General features: G+C 39.0%; 2 protein-coding genes across 6 annotated transcripts in view; one reads left to right on the forward strand and one right to left on the reverse strand.

Annotated features, from left to right (window-relative positions):
* Positions 1-13,457, forward strand: part of sgce (sarcoglycan, epsilon) — a 56,062-nt gene extending 42,605 nt beyond the window's left edge. For 2 of the 4 annotated variants that reach the window (XM_055662610.1, XM_055662628.1), the window contains 5 exons: positions 101-312; positions 786-812; positions 9,105-9,296; positions 11,200-11,243; positions 13,112-13,457. In XM_055662610.1, coding sequence (XP_055518585.1) covers positions 101-312; positions 786-812; positions 9,105-9,296; positions 11,200-11,243; positions 13,112-13,128 — 492 coding nt within the window. In that variant the 3' untranslated portion in view covers positions 13,129-13,457. Of the gene's footprint in view, positions 1-100; positions 313-785; positions 813-9,104; positions 9,297-11,199; positions 11,244-11,657; positions 11,693-13,111 lie in introns of all 4 variants that reach the window. The other 2 variants (XM_055662638.1, XM_055662619.1) reach the window with 2 other exon arrangements.
* Positions 13,458-15,234: 1,777 nt separating this feature from the next.
* casd1 (CAS1 domain containing 1) overlaps positions 15,235-22,759 on the reverse strand; it is an 81,867-nt gene continuing 74,342 nt past the window's right edge. For both annotated transcript variants that reach the window (XM_055662590.1, XM_055662598.1), the window contains one exon: positions 15,235-21,496. In XM_055662590.1, the coding sequence (XP_055518565.1) occupies positions 21,227-21,496 (270 nt within the window). In that variant the 3' untranslated portion in view covers positions 15,235-21,226. The remainder of the gene's footprint in view (positions 21,497-22,759) is intronic.

The raw sequence follows: 22,759 nt of genomic DNA on the forward strand, positions 1-22,759 counted from the left end.
CACATGAGTTTTGAATGGTGGTGTGCCAGCATATTAAAGAAAAATAATTTTAAAAAGCAATATGAAGACACATTTCTATTTTCTTGCAATTTGGTGGCAGGTTGATAAAACGAAAAATCCTTCGGTGGCCCATAACGAGGTTCGAGGAGATGGTATCCTGCCTGATGATGGAGAGTATAAGCCTCCGTCAACTAACCTGAAGAGCAAGGATTATTACACAGACTTTGTTATTACACTAGCAGTACCAGTTGCTGTTGCAATGGTGCTGTTTGTTATCCTTGGTTACATCATGTTCTGCCGTCGAGAAGGAGTGTAAGTACCTCGCACTTCAGTCAAAATGCATAAGCACTGACACTCAAAGCAGTACATCTTCAGTACATCTATCCCAAACACAGTTATGTTATATCCTAAAGGAAAAACTACTGGGAAACTATTTTACCTGTTCTATTTCAGTACCGACTAATAATATTACAGGTTATTAGAAGCAGGCAGAAAACATAGACTGTCCATATCATTGCACAAATTCATATTTCAGCTCCATCCATGCAAATTTATTTTCTCAAGCCTTTCAGTCTGTTTCATTCCGTGTCTATTTATGTTTGGCTGTCACGTGTTTGTATGTGCAGTTGCTCTGGCCCTAAACTTGCAGGCAGATACTGACAAGTGCATTCAATTATCATCTTCTCAACATCTGCCAAAGGTGGGTCCACCAATATGCAAATATTTTTTGATGTTTCAAATACCAATGGCTATTATTTAATTCATTAATTTTGTTTTGTTCCTAGGCAAAAGAGAAACATGCAAACACCAGAGTAAGTGTCTTCTTTCCTGTTATGTTTCAAATTGAACATTTTCAATTTTTAGCTACACATTTTTTTTTACTTTTCAGAGCGTAATCTGCTACTGTTGGCTTCAGAGTCTGTTCCATCCTTGTGTGTCCTTTTGAGTTTTTACACTTCTCATAGTTCATTTCATAGTTCATTGCTGACCCATAATGAGAATTACAGTTATTGCAGTCAGCTCCCTAGATAGCGTAGCAAGTGAGCTCTTGCCTGTTCAGTTACACATGGAATCTTATGCCTTAGGTTTTTGAATGTATAATGCCTATTTATAATGAAATGAAGCACCTTTTGGCTTCACTACTAGTTTAGAATCTCTTACTCCCAATAAAACTAATGAATTTCTCTTGAGGGAAACTAACTACATGCTTTAGATAGATACAAAATGCTGGAGTAACTCAGCGGGCCAGGCAGCATCTGTGGAGAGAAGGAAGGGGTGACGATTTGGCATGAGACCCTTCCCGGAACGTCACCCCTTCTCTCCAGAGATACTGCCTGTTCCATGAGTTACTCCAGCATTTTGTGTCTATCTTTGGTTCCTTCCTACACACATCAAACTACTTGCTTTGATTTTTGCAGTAGAGTTGCATTCCATTTTTACTCATTTAAAGCAAGACTATTTCCTATTGTCTAGAATACAGTATAATTATAATTGAAATGCATTTTAGCTACTTGCATTTGAACAGGAGCATTCTTTTTGCCTGAGCATCACTGCTGTCTTCAGCTGGTCTTTTACCATTGGGGTATGAACTTGCCCCTAGTTGCTGTGCTTGACAGCTCCCAGTGGGTGTGATTATGAAGTTAGGAAATTTGATGTGTGAGGAGCTACTTAGTCCACGCAAAGGTGCTCTGTCTGATAGCTTTGTGCCATGTGAGTTATGGCAGCTCTCGACAGACACAAACACAACTCCCACAATCAACTTGCCTGTTTGTTTGCAGTTTCTGCTGGCGGCACAGTGCCCAGGTGTTGGCAGTTGCCAGCACTTGTGCTGCACAAAGCCAATGTGCTAACAGCTGCAAATGCAAAGTGCTGGAGAACTCTTGGCAATCTGAGAATGGGAGACAGACAATTAACTTTCAAGTTTATTGGCTTTCGTCCAAGCAACTGTTGTGAAGAGAGAGATGTTTCTGTCACTTCTGCTCCCATACGCTGCCAGGAATGGTTCATGTCTTTTAAAATTAGGAACAAAATAACATACTTTGGCAAATGATTAAAAGAAAAACTCCCAAGAAATATTTCATAGTTGGGCACAATCAGTGACATTGCCCTTGCTCGAACTCTGAGTATTATTTTTAGTCTCCTATTTCTATATGAATATTGATTATGCTAGCAGGCAGTCTAAATCTTTCTATTCATAGTACTGTGCAATCGCTAATCGTCAAGTGTACCTGATTTAAAAAAAACTCCCTGGTTGCTTCCCCCCTACCCCCTCCCCCCCTCCCCTGCTCCACCTCCCCACAGCAACATCTATGGTGGTTCCAAGTCTACCTCTTATTGTTTTGTGTTCCAATTTTGTTTTAACACCCAGTTGCTATAGCAGTGGCATTTGCAGAAATCCTTTCTGTTGGCATCAAAAATTTAGGATATTGTATTATTCATTACGATTCATTGTCTCATCAGCCAATGTGTCTGTGGACAACGTGAACCACTTGTGTATATCATTTTAAAGCAGGACTGCTTGAATTCACCAATCCAGTGCAAAAGTTTCATTACTCTGCTTGGCAATGAGTGGTTCGTATCTATTGAGGAAAAAATTATCATTTCTGGTTTGACTTGTGGAAGAATATAACAGCAATTCTTTTAAACTTCTAAATACATTTCAATGATGGGTTAGGTATCGTTTAAAAGGCAATAGCTTTTAATATTAATTTACAACCTGTCAACATTGCTAGCAAGGTCTGCATTTATTCCCCACCCCAAATTACCTTTGAAAAGACGGTGACAAGCCTCAGTAAAGGTCACAAGATCTTTGATGGGTTTTTTTTAGAAAGAATACAGTGAGTGAACTTTACCCCCGAGACCAACTATTGCTTTGGTCGATTGTAGCCACTTTAATTGGAAAAAAGACTAACAATCTAGGCTTGAAAATGTTTTTGCCGCAGGCCCCTTGCTTTATTTCTAAATGGAAACTGAGGGAAAATTTGTCTTCTCAGGCTAAAAGCTTGATCCAGTAATTGCTTGTGATTGTCCCCTGCTTGTGAAGTACAGTTCCACTAACTTTTCCTGGAATTCCCTGCTCTATTGCATAGTTAGCACAAGAGGTGAAATTAATTTCTGACCTCCTGACTTTTTGCCTATCAGTGTGCAGCAATGCACATAACTTTCATATAACTTCAGGGATTTTTTTTTTGTCACAAGTGTTAAAAGTACTTTATATTCCCTGGTGTCCTGTGTACTTGAAATGTACTATGTCTATGTACTATATTTACTATAAATAACATAGATGGTATTAGATATCATATACCTAGAATTAAACAAAGAATGAACTATTAATTACCCACGGGTATTATTTTCAATACATTTCCTTGCAGTAATTAAACTTTTTAAATGAGCTATAATAGATTTAAATAGGCAGTTAAAAAGATATCTAATTTCAAAAAAATTTCTGGTCCTGCACAGTTTAAGGTCACAGTTTTAATCCTGCCCTGAAAGATAGACATTTAAGCTTCTGCTCCTTTCGAATAGGATTTCTACTGCATCCTACATTCATCTTTGAATGTCAGTATGTTGCTTTGAAATGATTGAGATACTTCACAATAGAATGTATGAGGTTGAAATCTGACACAGTCTTAGTCATTTAAAAAATAATTTAGATTTTTGAAGAGGTAACAAAGATGATTCATCTGGAGAAGGATAAAGGATGTTGCATGACATGGTCTTCAATAAAGCATTTGACAAGGGCCCCCATGGTAGGCAGATCCAAATGATACGAAGGATCCATGGTGACTTGGTAATTGAATTCAAAATTAGCCATAGAAGGAGGCAGTAGTAGATGTTATTCTGTCTGGAAGCCTTTGACCTGTGGTGTTCCACAGGGATCACTGCAGAATCCTCTATTGTAAGCAATTAGGAATTTCATTTTTCTATTGCCAGTACGTTTGATAATGAACCACCCTATATATTACTAAAACTCTCATTTTGTATCTATCTATCCATCCATCCATCCATCCATATCCCATTTGATCATGGACCTACACCAAAACGGTACACGATAGCGCTACACTTTTTTGCACTACCTTACTCACCATTGTCCTGCAGTCATTTGTATGAAGTTTAGTTCAGATTGATGTTATATTTCACAGGTTATTGATATTTAAAAGTTAAAAAAAAACACTTTGAGAACAATAACTTGACAGATGCTGGGACAGTTGATGAGAGATTCTGGTAGTTTGCATCTATGATGTCACAATGGGATCTCACAGTCCTCCAATCACAATGGGATCTCATTTACATAAGCTGCCATGAACATTCCACCACCCGACAATGACATCACAATGGGATCTCAGCTGCCAATCAACAGTGTTGGGATAAGCTCCACCCAATGCAATGAGAGATTTCTTCATTGGTATAAGGAGAGGTAGGGAGTGGAGGAGAAGAAATGTTATTTAAACATTGTGTTTAGTGGGGGAGTGCGATAAGGGCGAATGAGGAAGGGAAAAGGAGAGGGAGGGAGAGGTGAGGGAAGGAGGAGAGGGGGAGAGAAGAGGGAGGGTGAAGACAAGGGGAGGGAGTGTATGAGCTGTACCTGCACAGTTGGGGGCTACGGGTGAGTGGTGGAATATTGCATTGGGGGAACGGGTTACATTGGGGGAATAGGTAAATCACAATGGAATTTCATTTAGCAGCAAATCTGGAATCGCTAATCTCATTTAAAAAAAACAAGATTTCTTGGGAGGAGGCTTTTCATTGTGGGGGTGGAATAGGGCAGAGGTTTAATTTACAAAAAAAACCCACTTTCCTTGTGGGGGGATGGGATGAGGGGAAGTCCCGATTGGTCCGGCCCCCACTTGGGGGGAGCGCAGAGTCGAGCTGCCAAATCGTTAACAATACGATTGTTTTCATTTAAAAACAACGCGATTTTCATTGCCATTGATTTCATTATTTTGGGGGAGGGAGAGGCCGAGGCCGAGGGTACCTGGCCCAGTGTCTTCACCCCAATGTGTTGCAGCCGGTGCGGGGGACTCTTACCCCCCCCCCCCCCCCCCAGACATCATCACTGCCCTACATCAGGAGGGGGAGGCAAGGCCAAGAGACAGAGATAGTGTCTCCACCGCCCCCGCGTTGCAGCTGGTGCTGAGACGCTCGTTCCCTTCACCGACATCATCGCCGCCCTGCGTCGGGGGGCAAAGCTGAGAGACAGAGAGAGACAGAGAGAGAGAGAAACACAGTCAGAGAGAGGGACACACAGAGAAAGAGAGACAGAGAGACACAGAGAAAGAGCGAGAGAGACAGACAGACAGAGAAAAACAGGGAGGGTGAAGAGGAGTGGGAGTGAGTGCTGGGGATGAGGGAGAATGGAGGAGGATAGGGGTTAGAAGAGGGATGGTGAGGTAATGGAGGTGCGGAGGGGGAAGAGGGAGGAAGGGAGGGAGGGGGTGGGAGGAGAAAGCAGAGGAGGGTTGGTGGGTGAGTGGTGCAATATTGTGTTGGGGGAACGGGGCCCAATGGGTCCCACGGTCTAGTAATTAATAAATTTGTTTGTGTGCATATATAAATAATTTGGACAAAGATCTAGGTGAGCTGATTTGTAAGTTTGCCAATGAGACACTAATTGTCAGAGTTGCGGATAGGGAGGAAGATTGTCACAGAATGTGGGCAGAGACATGGTAGATGGAATTTAATACTGACAGGTGTTAGGTGTGGCACTTTGGGGAGTCAAATGTGTAAATGATAAATGATAAATGAAGAGGATGGTAAAGGGGTAAAGGCTGGACGTTTAGGAGCATTGATATACAGTGAGATCTTAGGGTACAAAACCATGGCTCCCTAGAAGTGGCCATACAATTAGATAGGATGGTAAAGAATGCATACAACATGCTTGTCTGGACTAGTCAGGGCATGAGTATAAATATCTAGAAGTGTATCTTGCAGCTGTGCAAAACTTTAGTTAAGACCTTTTGGGGTATTGTGTGCAGTTCTGATCACTAATTTGCTAGAATGATGTGAAGGTTTTGGATTGGAGTTATCTTTGATCGCGCTTTGCTGACTTTACCTTGCACTAAACGTTATTCCCCTATCATGTATCTATACACTGTAATTGGCTCGATTTTAATTATGTATTGTCTTTCTGCTGACTGGATAGCGCGCAACAAAATCTTTGCTCCTCCTCGGTACATGTGATAATAAACTCAACTGAACTGAAACAGAAGATGCAGAAGAGCTTCACCAGGATGTTGCCTGGATTAGAGTAGAATTTGGAAAAATGTTTTTTTATTTCAAGAGCGATGGAAACTGATGGGATGACGTGATAGAAAATTATAGAAACATTGAAAATAGGTGCAGGAGGAGGCCATCCGGCCCTTCGAACCAGCACCGCCATTCATTGTGATCATAGCTGATCGTCCCCTATCAATAACCCATGACTGCCTTCTCCCCATATCCCTTGACTCCACTAGCCGCTAGAGCTCTATCTATCTCTTAAATCAATTCAGTGATTTGGCCTCCACTGCCCTCTGTGGCAGGGAATTCCATAAATTCACAACTCTCTGGGTGAAAAAGTTTTTTCTCACCTCACTCTTAAATGACCTCCCCCCTCAAAGATATCCCCTCATCCTTTTAAACTCCAGTGAATACAAGCCTAGTCTTTTCAAGCTTTTCTCATGTGACAGTCCCGCCATCCCAGGGATCAATCTCGTTAACCTACGCTGCACTGCCTCAATCACAAGGATGTCCTTCCTCAAATTAGGAGACCAAAACTGTACACAATACTCCAGATGTGGTCTTACCAGAGCCCTATACAACTGCAGAAAAACCTCTTTACTCCTATACTGAAATCCTCTTGTTATGAAGTAATCAAATGCATAAATTGGCAAATAGTCTTTTTTTTCCCCAGAGTCGAAATGTTAAATACTAAAGGGCATAGGTTTAATGTGAGAATAGAAAGTTTAATGGAAATTCCAGTGCAAGGTTTTCAACATTGGCTGGAACTTGCTGCCAGGTGAGGTGGTAGAAGTAGATACATTTAAGAGGCTTTTAGACAGGCACATGAACAGTCTGAGAACGGAGTGATGTAGACCATGTGTCGGCAGCTGTGCAGTTTCAATTGGCAATATGGTCAGCACAGACATGGTGGGCAGAAGGGCCTGTTGTTGTACTGTTATTTGTTATGGGTAGAACGAATGTGAAAGGCTTTACTGAAGTTGATGCAGACTACGTTAACTTGACTGCCCTTGTTTATATGCTTTGCTACATCTTTAAAAAATCTGATTGATCACACAAGATCTCTCTCTAACAGAGATAGTGCAGACCAGAGATTATAGAGGAGCTATAACCTTTGGTGCAGACCATCTTTGATTAATCTTCATCCGTTCAAGTGTAGAATAATCCTGTCCCTCATGTTTTTTTCCAATAACTTCCCTAACATTGACATTGGAGTTGATCTGTAATTAACTGGCTTATCTGTTTTTGAATAAAGATATTACATTTTTCTGTCTTCTAATTATCTGGTACTAACCTGAGACCAACAAAGATTTAAAAATCTGTCTACGCCCCAAAATGTCCTCACTCTTTTTCAGAGTTGCCTAGGATTCAACTCATTATGGGCCTGTCCCACTTAGGCGATTTGTTAGGCGACTGCAGGAGACTATGCGGTTGCCACATTTTCATGGGTGGTTGCCGGGTAGTTGACTTCATGGTCGTAAGCAGTTCCCGCATTCTGGGAACGGTCGCGGTCTCATTATGCAAATTGATGAAAAATTAGCGGCGACCAGAATGAAGCGACCATGGAGAGTAGCGAGAATTCTCGTGCCGTAGGTGGGTCGCCAGGAGGTCGAAGGTTCTCGGAGGTTGTAGCCGGTGCTGACCGGTGAATTTCATTGGCTCATTAGATATAAAAAGAGTAAGCATTAGTTTTCAGAACCAAGGATAACCACCCGGTAATGTTAATGTCTGCCGAGCTTCACAGCCGTGTACCTCTGGCTTCTTAAAAGTTGTTTTCACTCCTTCTCCCCTCTTCTCCCCCTATTCTACCCCCCTCTTTTAAAGGACTTGCATGACCCTTCCTGTACAATGTGCTTTCACCGTCTTAATTGCAGCTCCAACCTTCCTGTTCATCATAGTGTGTCTGTATCACATTGGCTTTGCACGGTGTGAATTTCACTCAGACAGTGCTCCCCCTGCTTGCCCTGTCCCCCGCCTGCATAACGGGCTGGTGAAGGAAGCGATGTGTGTGTGTGTGTGTGTGTGTTCCACTCTGACAATCGCTGTTCCAGTCGCCGTTTTTTCAGGCGACTGCCGGTGCCTTGATAGCCGCCTGAAAAATCGCCTGTGGGACAGGCCCATAAGGCTCTTGGGTTTTATCCCCATTTTAAGCACGCTAGGATATCTAATATGTTCTCCCCTAAAGACAATCTGACTTGGTATCTTCTTTATGACCTTGTATAAAGGCAGACTAAATGCACATTTAAATCGTAGTCCTAGCAGTTTCCAATCTGGCCTGAACGAGAGTTCTAGTAAATTTTTTAAAAGATTGTGACTCTAATTATTAGAATTTTTACAGGAGCACAAGGATTAGGCATGTTTGAACTCCCATGCAAGGTTTTCCAAAGTGGTTTCTATCTTTCAGAAATTAAAAATTGTAATGGAATATATAATTATTTCAAATTACAACCTTTTTGGGTCTCAGGCAAAGAAACATGGAAGCAAATTAAATTAGAATTTTAAGATTAAAAATGAAGATAACACTAGGAAGAACTAGGAAGATAACACTAGGAAGAATCATTCTACCACACTTCTCTGCCCAGTTTCTGCGTGCGTCATTAGGTTGTGTCAAAAACAGGCCCAAGAATTTAATCCAAATATATTGCACACTGTGCAACTATTTATTGCTGTCGTTGATTATATCTAGTTTGCTTTTGAGTTCCTTGTGTAGTTGTAAATTTCCATTAAAATATGATCACCTTTTGCTGTGTTAACAAGAATGCAGAACTAATTTCCAAAGACAGAATAATGAGCAACAAAGAGCTTTGTCTACAAAAGAAAAACATCAAAGGTAGTCTCCAAAGTTTATATGTAATCTTCCCATTTTTATTTTCATGGTTTTTCAGCATCCAGTTGGTGCATCATAGCTCCATCCAGAAGTCTACCAAGGAGCTTCGAAACATGTCGAAGAACCGGGAAGCAGCTTGGCCTCTCTCCACACTGCCAGTGTTTAACCCCGTCACTGGCGAGATCATGCCACCCCTTCACCACTCAGACAACTGTGACACCTCCAACATGCCACTAATGCAGACACAACAGTGAGTGCTTAATTCATTGTGCATTATTAGATTGTTTTTTGTGTCCAGTGCAACAGTGATCAAGAGAATGGAAATTTTGTATTTCTATGCAACTGGAGATAGGCTTTGCATAAATAACTTGTGTGTTGCTGTTTAGGAATATCAGTCCATGAGCTCCAGTTTATACATCCATTTCTTTGCAACCGTCCTTTGGACTGGGTTTTGTGATCCAAGTAGAACCACACCACCGCTTGTCTGCAGAACTGCCAGAGTCCCCCTTAATTATTGCTTCCTTTGCCTACCATTACACCTGGAGAGACTGCAACTACTAATCAGGAGGCAAAAAAATAAACTGTCCGAGGAATTCAGTGGATCATATAGCATCAGTGGTGGCAGCATGATGGTCAACATTTTGAGTCAAACACCCTGCATTAATAAAAGGGCAGCATAGTGATGCAACTGGTAGAGCTGTGGGAAAATGGGACAACCAAGCGATACGGCATCTTAGTCAGCATGGAGGAGTTGGGTCAATGAGCCTAGTTCTGCACTGTGCGACTATGATTCTGGAAACAGCTGGAAGGTGATAAGAGGTAAATCAAGAGACTACACTTCTATCCACTTCTACTCGCCATTACCACCTCTGCTCTCCTCTTCCCTGGATGCATCCCCTTATTTATTTCTCCCTTCCTTCACCTGGTACCATCTGCCCATCTTCTTACCTATTGCCCACCAGCTCATTCCCCACCCCTCTCTCCCCACTTAATCCTGGCTCTCTCCATTCTGTACACGACCATTCCTCTGCCTCCACACATCCTGTTGCACCTACTGAGTTCCTCCAGCAGTTTGTATTTTGCTTGTAGAGTTCACTAATTATTACTGATTTAATCTCTTGCCAATTTTTTTGACTTTATCTTCAAGGTAAAAACACATGGCTTATAGTATGGACTAAATATGAAGTTAAAGTTTTCTTCGAAGAATAGTTTTGTTTTGCGAGGACATGAAAATAGGTTGTCGGCTGAGTACTGATCTTGCAGAGTAAAATACCATTGTAGAGAGCCACAGATGAAGCTGAAATATTTTCTTCCTCTTACTATACAGCAATAGTTTGAACAGAGACCAAGTAAATGGGGGAAAATAAGAAAAGCCCGTAGGTTGGGCAGTGGATATGGTTTAGAAGTAGATATGGTTTCATGCCATCGGGACTGGAAAAAGTTTGAGATGTGACAGGTTTACGGTAAGTTCAGACAGGCATATAAGAGGGGAGCTAAATATTTATTCTGTCATTGGTTGCAGTCAAGAGAGATATGTTGTACATTGCCAGAGGGATTATGGCACGAGGCAAACGGGGTATAAGATTGCAATGTAAAACAAGGAAAGAGGTGTGGAAGTTAGTAACATAAAGGAATAAAAAAACGCATGTTTTCATCCAGGTTGTATTCAGTGGTTGGGTGTGCCCCGTCTTGATGATAGACCATAAATCATGCATGATTACTTTTCCAGACATGTGACGTTCATACCTCAATCGGAGCCAAAGAAATAGAGCAATAAATTATAACCTTTTGTTCTCAAAGAAAGGACAAAACCCTTTGCCGTTATTAGTGAATCAATAGTAGTGAAAAAAAACATGCAATCCATTAAGGTGAATGAAGTTATAATATTAAATATTTGATAGGACTATTTGGATTTTAGTGTTTAGCCTTTACTAAATCTAAACTTTAGCCTGTTTGACTTGTTATTTTTATGGTCTTTGGTAGTAAATGGTTTGTTGATTAGTTTCCTTTTAATGTGTCACCGAACGATTTGTAAAACCAAGAAAACTGAAGCTTAAGAATAGGAAAAGAAAGACAAAAGTTGTTATTCATCTCAAATGCAAAATCTGATTCTAACTGAATGTTATCTAATGAAGCTGTCTTTTGTCCTCCAGGAATCACCCATTACAGACACAGCTGCCCCAGCAGCAAGGTGCAGGTCAGTATCCAATATCTGTCTCACCAGCCATTACCTGTTCAAACCACTATCACATTGATTACCATGTACCTTAATGGAAGAAGAACTAGAAAAAAGAACCCTTCTGAGTATAATTGTGTAACTTTTGGTGGTATTGATGTTGTTAAATTGAAATGCTATGGCTTGGTTAAGCCAATATTTGTTGAATAGTAGTTATGTCAGAATACTGAGGAAAAGAACCATTCCATCACCAGTTGTGTGCATTGATGTAAACATTCATTCTATTCATACATTTTCATAAAACCAGAATAAAGCAATTGATACTGCAGCAATTTTTTGTTTTCTTTCGAAAGTGCACACAGTCATATGAAACACGATGTTTAGTTCTTAATCCATATTCAAATCTTTTCCTCCATTTTGCTTTCCTGATTGGAGGAGAATTTTGTATGTCGACATTTCTGCAATTTGAGGCAAGTGAAAATAATTTTATTCAAAAATGTATTTGAAGCAGTTTTACCGTCACAAAATAGAAAATGTGAGCAAAAGCGTTTTGGAAATTGAACTCCTTCACATGGTTCCACAGTAACTAGTTTTTTGTTAACATTGAAGGCTGGATTTTTTTGTTTGAGTATATAAGGACAAATAAGGACATAATTTGATGAATTACAGGTATAAATCTGTTTCCTAAACCTTATCCTTCAGTATAATATGTCAAAATGTTTCCACCTGTGCACTGATGATACCCAGCTCTATTATTGCTGTCATGTAATTGTCGCAAGACAGGTCCTGCATTGTTTGACCAAAAACTATTTGCCATATAATGATGGCAATTACAGTTTAAAAAACACTTAACTATAGAGCCTGTGAATGCCCAAGGCTGAAAACTGCTACATAAATATGATATCGTGGCCAATGAACATCTAATTGGAGTGGACAAAAAGCTGAGAAACCATTTCTATCGGCTGGAGGCTGGAACGAAACATAGCATAGCACAGAAAGCAGTGATTTCACTCCTAAGCTGCATCCATCAGTGCTCTCTCTCTAACTAGAGCAATCTACTTCCACTTTTCCCAACCTTGCATCTTAATGTCTTGCATGCCATGATCTATTAAATAAAAATGAATCCCTTATTTTATGTTTGGGCTAAAATATGTTTTAAATTGTTACCGTTGCCATATTAACAGTTGTTACAGACAGTAAAAATCGATCCAATGCTATACTTTAAAGTTTTAAACTTGTTTGTAAAAAACAATTGGCTAATGAGATAAGCATCCTATCTATCTGTATTACTAAAAGTCTGATCTTGACCGCTTTTGGCTCGCTGTGGTGTGATTTCCGAGAGAACGCCGCCACCTACGGCCGTCATTTTTGGCCACCTCGTTCAGAGCCGGCCCCCCCCAGAGGATTTTTCCCATTGATGAAAAATCAGAGAGATATTAATGTTTTAAAATAATTTGCCATTCTCTCTGCTGCCCCTGCTGGAGGGAGGGTGAGGAACTATAAAACCAGGATGTGGTGTGCCTCACTCAGTCTCTGCAAGATGGAGGAAGCCAGAGGGTCACGTCTCTCTGAGCTCTGAATAACACTGAACATATGTCTACTCAACTGTCAGTGCCCTAACAATTCTCTGCAAGCCCATACACCATTGGACCCAACATTAAATCATTAAACATTAAAACATGGTCATTAAAAAAAGTCTGACTAGCTCAGTAATTAGAAATTTGCCTGACCTAGACAAGTAAAAAAGAAAAACAGAGCTTGTGTACCAGCACCCAGAATGAGTATTGCAGCTCTTGAGCTCAGTGATGGTTACAATAGAGTAGGTAAAGCTGCTATTTGATTGTGCTGTTGGAGGTTTCATGTTTAATTAATTATTCTCTTTTTAATAGATAAATGGCAAACCTGAGGAAGGAAAACTGAATGAAGCATTTACCTGATGTCAGATTCCACTTCTTCTGTATACTGACCAAATGCATGATCTGTTGTTACTGTGCGCTAACGTATTATTTTTAAATCTATACTGCCACTGCACTTCACAAATATATATTATACATTTTATTCCAGCATTGAAAAAGCAGCATTTTTGCACAAGTTTTATACAAGCAATTTAAATAATTTTATTTAATTTTTGTTAAAAAAGGAAAATGTTTGTATTGCATGTAGAGAAAATTGTCAATTACCTAATAATGTCCAAAGCTGTTACATTGTGTCATTAATAAATAACTTGCATATTCAGTTTCTGCAATGTATGTAATCTTTTCCTTTGAATCTCACGCCATCCCTCTCATAGTCAGTAATAATCAAAGATAGGCATTAATTTCCCATGAATATGGCGAACCAGCTACGTACATAGAAACATAGAAATTAGGTGCAGGTGTAGGCCATTCGGCCCTTCGAGACTGCACCGTAATTCAATATGATCATGGCTGATCATCCAACTCAGTATCCCGTACCTGCCTTCTCTCCATACCCTCTGATCCCCTTAGCCACAAGGGCCACAATTAAATATAGCCAATGAACTGGCCTCAACTACCCTCTGTGGCAGAGAGTTCCAGAGATTCACCACTCTCTGTGTGAAAAAAGTTTTTCTCATCTCGGTTTTAAAGGATTTCCCCCTTATCCCTTATCCTGTGACCCCTTGTCCTGGACTTCCCCAACATCGAGAACAATCTTCCTGCATCTAGCCTGCCCAACCCCTTAAGAATTTTGTAAGTTTCTATAAGATCCCCTCTCAATCTCCTAAATTCTAGAGTATAAACCAAGTCTATCCAGTCTTTCTTCATAAGACAGTCCTGACATCCCAGGAATCAATCTTGTGAACCTTCTCTGCACTCCCTCTATGGCAATAATGTCCTTCCTCAGATTTGGAGACCAAAACTGTACGCAATACTCCAGGTGTGGTCTCACCAATACCCTGTACAACTGCAGTAGAACCTACCTGCTCCTATACTCAAATCCTTTTGCTATGAAAGCCAACATACCATTCGCTTTCTTCACTGCCTGCTGCACCTGCATGCCTACTTTCAATGACTGGTGTACCATGACACCCAGGTCTCGCTGCATCTCCCCTTTTCCTAATCGGCCACCATTTAGATAATAGTCTACTTTCTTGTTTTTGCCACCAAAATGGATAACATCTGTACATAGGGCCAGATGCTGACAATTCCCATTTAAATGACAAATCTAGAGCTCAGACTAGATTAAGGAAACCTATTGATTACCACCTGGCACCCGTGAATTAGTATTCATAGAGGTCTAGGATTGCAGGTACATTAGCCCGAAAGTGGTGTCACAGGTAGATAAGGCGTTCAAGAAGTACATTGTCCATCAATCAGGGTATTGAGTATAGAGATTGGGATGCTGCAAGACATTGGTGAGGCTGCATTTGGAGTATTGTGTTCAGTTTTGGTCACCCTGATAAAGGAAAGATGGTAAACAGGAAAAAAGCAGAGATTTACGAGAATGTTGCCAGGACTGGCTGTACCCAACCCCCCCGTACTCGGTCCGGCCCTGGCTGTAGACTCTAGCCGTCAGCTAGGCTGCTGCCTGTGCTCCAGTCCAGGCCCCAACTTCATTTCTGGGCCTCTGGACATTCTTTGAAATTCTGGATAATTATAATTGGCAAGCTGAGAATGCAGGTGTGGATCCCCTTCAACAGGCCACTTATTAAATGGACTTTGCCACATTGGCTGAGGTGGTCGAATTGTGGGACACTATTTAAACATGTTTTTTTTTTAAATAAGCAGCAGCTCCTGCAAGAAAAATCAGTCATTTAACCCAGTTAAATCATAGTAATGCCCAGAGGTTTATTTTTTAAACAAAGTGGATTCCCTGGGCTCTGGTGCTATTTTGACTAGTTAGGAATGTACATTTGTCAGGTCCGTGTACAATCCCATTTTGTGTCAAGATAGGGATGGGGAACAAGAATTTACAATGAAAATGTATTTAAAACCTAGTAGGTTGATTAATTTGCTTTGATGCATTAATATTAAAAGAAACAAGTCTGAAAAATGTTTTGCACATGAACTTTATGATGCAATTTCTAAAGCATACCAAAAATGACACTTTTTACAAGGCAGGTGTTAACGTTCTATACATTTCAAGTGCAAACAGATAAAGAAATAGTTTAGGTGTACAATAATTAGGGAAGTTTTTACTTTTCATACACACTCCGATTCAAATCATCAATGAATAAGGCCGTCTGAAATTTGCACATTCACTGATCTCTTTGTTACACTTTTTTAATGTTAGACTTAAATTGTAAGGAAAATATATTCAGACAGTAACTGAGCAGCGTAATGTACGTCTAAATTATTTCATGTATAATTCGCAAACTGCAGCAGAAATACAGTATTATGTAGCTACAATAATTTAATATGCCTTCCCATTATTACTATTAAACTGAAAATATCCAGATGCCTAATATTTTCACACATTTCACAAAAAACAGCAGTATAGTATGCCATCACAGGAACACAAAACATTGTAACTGCATCAGAGAGCCGTCTCACTCAAAATCAGTAACAAGGAATTTTATTGGGCACCATTTGTTCCGCAGTTGTTAGCATACAAGAGATTCTATGTAAAAGCCTCCTATTTGGCACTGGTTATTATTCATAAAATAGGACTATTAAAAATGCAATGACTTGTGAATCAGGAGGCAAAGATTTTGTATTTAATCTTGGAAAGTTTCATAAACTACAAAAAGCACGGCTTCACCTGGGACCCAACACAAGACCTTCCCAATATTTCCGCTCATGGTCAGTTATTTCAAAATAGTGGCAAAAGATTAAACAAATGTTAATTGAAATAAATAATAACATTTTTAAGATTAAAACATTTTAGCTTGTAGATCATCAGTGCTCCATGTCAAATGAATGGGTCTGCACTAGTTGTAGCTGAGGTAAAGATAAGTGATCAGACAATGCAATGGTCAAACCTATGGCAGAGAGAGGCAGATCGCTCCACCCTTCATAGGTGCTGCATAGTTAACTACTAGTTCTTTATGTTAGCTGCTGGCAAGTTACCAGAGTAATCCAACCATTATCTCCATGTTAATGTTACATTTTACAGTTGTCCAGCAGATAAAGGAGGTTGCAGGTGAGTGAATCAATACTCTTGACATTTATCATTCAAAGAAAATGTCTGCTTTATCGATTTATGTCACTCATTGAACAAATTTAAAAAAAAAGAAACTCTTTCAAAAGAACGTAGTGTCAATATAGGATTGCAGATTGAATTTCAATTCTAGCTACTTCAGCAGCCAAGGAAATAATTCAATAATTACTTTTAATTGGTCTGTTGCATTTTTAAACTATTTGCTTCAAATGTTTGCATGATTTTCTGACAATTGGTAGTTAATCTGCAATAAAACAAAAACAATAATGTTTTTGGATCAGTGACATGAAACAGAAGTGATACAAACTTTCATTGAATTTCCCATTCCCAAGGAAATTATCTTTTTGCTGAAAAGTGAAGAAATTACATCTGCATTGGTAAAGCTCCAGCCTTAAATTTGTTCTTTACAAGATAATGTTTATTAACATACTCAAGATTGGCCAAGTTGTAGGATCTGTAAATAACATGGTCACCATTCCTGCTGAATTATACCAATATACTGTAATATACCAATATATTTCCAGAGTGTTAATGGAATTATGTATGTTGTGGAAGGAATTGCAGAAAGTGGTTTACACTGAAGATAGACACAAAATGCTGGAGTAACTCAGCGGATCAGGAAGCATCTCTGGAGAAAAGGAATAGGTGAAGGGTCAAGATCCTTCTTCAGAATAGAATGAGTGTAAAAGGGATCATTACACTATTACATGTGGGGACATGAAACTGACAATGCTGCTGCCCCAAACAACTTGTGTGACTCCATAAGAAAAATCAGTCACAGCTCATTGCTGAGGCTGGTGTTAAGGAGCTGGGACAAGCAGAGCACTTGCTCTATGTGTTGACAGAGAGATGTGGCTTGGCTCTCTTCTCACCAGCTGTTGGATGTGATGAAAGTTGCCACCTCCTCCTCACTTTGTTGGCTGCATAGCTCTTCCCAGCCTGGAGATTTCTCTTAGGCACTGTGCTAGGTGGCCAGCAACCACCATTGATTTGTTATGCAGAGGTATCTGGGTTGGGAGTACTGTGTAGCTAAACAAATGAGGGCAGAAGTAGCAACTTCCATCACATTCAATAGGCACTGGGGGAAAACAATAGGAGCCAGGTTGTCATTCAACACAGGGATGGGGAAAATAGTAGCATCCATTGCATTAAAGACCAGGATCAGGGCAGTCTGCCCACTGATGGAGGAGGCTTGTGCAGCTTACATCCGTCTTTCTGACACCATCCCTTACAAACAGCTGATTCATTGCAAAGGTAGCAGAGAGCACAGGGACAATATTTGGGACCAGAGGACCAAAAATGCTATAATAAATCAGTGGTCTGCAGGACAACAGTAAATAGTTAATCAGTATACTCGATAACAATCTTTTAAAAGTGTCCATTATTAAACTGATTTCATTTGAACTGTTTAATGCTGCTATTTTGCAGTTACATTGGCCATCCCAATCAAATGCTAGAGATCCCTTCATTTACAGGGCTGAGGACAATGAATTTCCTGAAATAAATAAGGATCTACTCTGTTACTGTTGAGATTCAGGTAAATCGGAATACAAATTTTTTCACTCCATGACAAGATGAACATGCAATGAAATATGTATTAAATGTACATTCAAGCCAGGAGTAATTTTATTCATGTTTAGCATAACCAAGTATTTTGCAAAGTTCAATAAAAATGCGTAAAAAATCTTCAAGCATTAATGCATATGAAATTTGCCTCATGTAGAAGAGTAAGAACCAACATTTTTGAATGATATTTCATCTTTACAGCACTAATATAATTTGAAAAAGGCAAAAATATTTCACAGGCAATATTTTAGAAAGCTGCAAAATAATTGTAAACAATTCTGCTAAAAATGTACACTATACAATAAATAATTTTCACACCACCCTGGAAATCTGCCGCAAATATAAAATTTTTAAATGAAAATTCAATGTTTTATTTGAAAAAAATAAGTAGCACTATTTAAGAAAAAAATCAACACATATCACTCCATTGAGCTTGGAGTCACAGCTTCACAAGTGCAAAATCTCAAAAATAAAATGTATTACAAAATGTGACCAGTTTCCGAAACATAACTCCAAATGTGAATGGTGATACTGAAACATTGTTCCCAAGTGCAATAATAACCATTAAAAAAAAACCATTTAGTATTATGCTTGTAGTAACATAGGAATTTCTATAACTGCAGGAATTTATAAGAGGCAGAAATCTGATTAAGTTCAGTTACTTCTTCAGCCAAATTCTTTTATGTTAAGTTTAATAATACCGAAAGGGCCTCATCATAAAAAAAATGTCCCAATTTTGAAAGAGATACAGACCACAGAAAGTACCCACAAGCCAAGCATTCTGTAATGCACATGCATTTAGGGAAACATCATAAACTGAGTCTTAGTGCAAAATATACTCAATTGATGTTTTTGACTTTTAGAACAATGAATAAAAATAGCAATTTAATAAAATAACGCTGAAATAACTGTGGCAATCACAAACATAATAGTGCAGATGTATTACTGGAAATTTAGCTGCACTGTGATAACATTCCAATTCAACACCTGGTTTACCCCGTTCAAAAAATATTAAGTGCTGAACCAGAGTTCTGTGCTAGAACACATGCATCATTTGATATTAATGATGACAAAATATTCAACTGTACAGAGCACTGAAGCAGAATACAATCACATGCACCTTTTTTCAACTAGACAAAGCAGAACATTTAGCCCAAATCAGCTAACTCATACACTTATGTCACTGATGGACCAGGCTATGGCTTAACCCACTTATTATGCAGGGAGGAAACCTGAGATTTAATTGAACAAAAAGATTACACATTTTATGCTTGATTCCAGTGAATTTGAATTTAGAAAATTACTTGGAATATCGCTGACCTTAATCTTACCTGCTTTCAACTACTCTTAAGCAAACATGTCAAAATAGACCCTGTTTAAGATGTTTTATGGGTTCCAAATATTGAATTCTTTAAAAAGTGTTAATGTCATACTTCAAGAACTCATTGAGTTTCCGCATGTCTGGTTTAAAAAAAATGTCTGACGTTGGACTATCTGCAGTGAAATACACAGAAATATTGAAATTGAAAAAGAAACTATGTGCAAGAAGACAATTTTAAAATAGTACATCACAGGCCCTATACACGTTGGCTTGAAACAGTGAGGAAAAGTATATTTTTTAAAACAACTTTACCATGATTTCAAAGACAAATAGTAATGATTTATGGCACCCTGATCATTACAAGAAGTTCATGACTATTAACGGCATTTTCATGTTTTTATGTTAACAATAAAGCTAGTGAAAACAAGCACGTTATGGTATTTACACATCACCTGATGGTACTGGATAGAAACAAAAGAATTGAATTCTAAAATTATTAAAAAATCATTCATCAAAACTAATCAAAGTCTAAGTTATTGCAAAATCACAGAATCTTTTTTCGTACATGCACATTTTTCAGTTTGGCCATTTCCAAAAAAGAATTTATACTGATGAAAGCTAGCAGATTGTGTACTATAGTTGGGGTGGGAGATTGCAACCTTCATGTGGTCCGCCCTGTTTCGACGAATGCAATCAACCTGGCGTGCACAATCAAGTAAGATCAAACAGAACAAGTTGTCCTACAACTTTAGGCTGTTCACGCCATACGCAAGAAGTGTACTATAGTTTAAATTTAATATGAAACTTGGAGGAAGGCATAATTATGTAATAAAATTTCTCAGCTCCTCCTGCATCCCCCTTTATTATCCCTGCTAAAATAAATTTCAATAGTAGCAAATGCATTTGTCTTGATTTACATTTTACACAGAAACCAAATTGAAGCAAATTGTTGCTGTTTCGATACAATTCTTAACAATCTCACAAAATAATCAATTATACAATTTGATCACAAACTAACATTGAAACTGATGATTGAATTGTTCCAGCTTAATTTACACACATTTGATCACTTCTCTCACACCCAAAACAAAGGTCCTTAATTAAGCGTACACAAAAAAGCTGGAGAAACTCAGCGGGTGCAGCAGCATCTATGGAGCGAAGGAAATAGGCAACGTTTTGTGAAACTGCACCCGCTGAGTTTCTCCAGCTTTTTTGTGTACCTTCGATTCTCCAGCATCTGCAGTTCCTTCTTAAACACGTCCTTAATTAAGCCACTGCTTCAGTCCAATGGCAACATTATGCCATGTTTTGAACGTCAACTCTCGTCCATTCCACAATAAAATTAACCAGGCACTACCAGTGGATGCAGTTTTTTGTCAGCTCTATTTTACCAACAACGCAACACCAGATTTAGAAGTAACAAACACGCCTCTGGAATGAGAGGGTGAAATAAATATTAAAGCTGTAATTATGCCACCATTGCACCTATAATGATTAACACACCAAAGTCTCTTCTTTTTCACCATGACCACCACCAATCCATAAAAGATAAAACATTAAGTGTTCAGCATCCGAATATTATCTTCAATAAATATGGCTGCATTGAATCGCATAGAATATGTATTCATATGCATTTTATGATCAAATTTAAGCTGTAAAATGTTTCCTTCATAAAACTGGAATAATTGCCATTTTTAAAAAGGTGAAAATATGGAAAATCTGATGTAGAAATGAAGTACAAAAACCACAGAAATAGAATGCATCCAAAAAGAAAATCACATGAAATTGCATTTCTAGAAATGCCACATTATCAGTAGTCATGCCATTGTTTATAAAAGTCACTTCCAAATAATCATATTATAGCCAAACATCTTTAAACACTATGTACATATGCAGCAACTTGTTTCCAGATTTGTTGTGTTGAATTTCAGTGTTGCACCTATATATGCTCTCTTGCCTCAATAAACTGAGGTCACATCATTAAATATGAAAGTAGTTATTATTTGAGTTTGTTCATTTGTTCAAAAGATGACAATGCGAGAATCCCAAATAAAAAAATAGCCACACACAGCATTCTTTTCAGTGCAACGGAGTTATCTTTGGGAATGGTTATTTGTACAAGATCATTGGTGATCTGCGAGATCTCATGAGCAACTAGAACAAAGATGAAAGTGCTGATGATAATGTTGAGCACTGGGCTGCCAGGAATTAGTACAAGAATTCCTTTGGTATCTGCTGCAAGCCAGATATGATATTGGCATATGAAGAGCTGGAAAATAAAATTATTCAGCATGTAATACAATATCATGTTAATATAATTTATATGAGATTCAAAATTTTAGCCAAACCAGCATTTTGTAATCTTCATTTTAGTCTGCTGAAACCTACAAGCTGGTGTAAATATACTAACCTGCTCAACTGTATTAATGATTTAAAAAAACAGCCTGCAAGCAAATCAGAAGAGGACATAGCCTGCTAACAGTGCACATGTGACATTGATCTAGAAACCACTACATCCGCCAATGTTGACAGGCGACCCAATGTCGTTGTGGGTTGAAATCTGAGCAAGCCCATAACAAAAGCAAGTTGGGAAAAAAAACTAATCCTTGCCCTGCCCCTCCACATTCACAGGAATGGACTTGCTCTCTGTGTCGGGTCTGGCCTTGGTTCAGTGGACAGAACACTGAAAGCTTGTGCTTCACCATTGAACTCAAGTTGGAGCCCAAATGCAGAGTGCAGCTGAGAATTCCCCCGAATGATGTCTGCCGACAAGCTTAGAACTTCCATGTTCAGAGTGGAGTGTCTAATGCCAGAACTATTCCAGTGGGGCGGGATGGTAAACACTGTCAGTTTGGCAGACCTGCATTATTTTCCAGTTTGCACAATTGTTTTTGCTAGTGATTTTCAAATTTTATTACCTTTTCAAAACTTAAAATGCATAAACTGAATTTTGTGTCTTAAATTTCATCCACAATTTAATGGAAATTACTAACCACCTACATTAAAAATTCTGAGTGAGCACAAACATGGCAGTCTCATGCCATTCCTCCACTCCTCTCACTTTATTTGAATTATTTTATTTGCCGTTTCCTCAATAACGAGTATGCAGCTGAGAGGGGGACCACCATCGGAGAGTTAAAAAGCTTCACCTTAGTATCTAGAATTGACTGCTCCTAGTGATGTAAAAAGGGAAGGCAAGCACCAGCAGAACAGCCTATTGCTGTGAGAGTCTGTGTGTTGAGGTTGAAGTGCAGAGGCTGAGCAGAGAGCGATGGCAGGATAAGGTAATATCTGTTTTTCTTTTTGTGACACTTCCTTGGTCTTAGTGCAGTTGGGATGCCACTTATGGCAATGTTATGCTTCTCTTACAGGATGTGGGAAGTCACGAAGAGTCAGAGTTATAAAAAGATAGAGTATGGAAACAGGCCTTTTGGCCCAACTTGCCATTATTTATTTTACCATAGATGGTAATTTGCTTTTCAAACTGCAGGCCTGTGACTAATAGTGTGCCTCACGGATCAGCGCTGATGCC

The sequence above is a fragment of the Leucoraja erinacea genome, chromosome 2 (genome assembly GCF_028641065.1).
Source record: "Leucoraja erinacea ecotype New England chromosome 2, Leri_hhj_1, whole genome shotgun sequence".
Lineage (NCBI taxonomy): Eukaryota > Metazoa > Chordata > Chondrichthyes > Rajiformes > Rajidae > Leucoraja > Leucoraja erinaceus.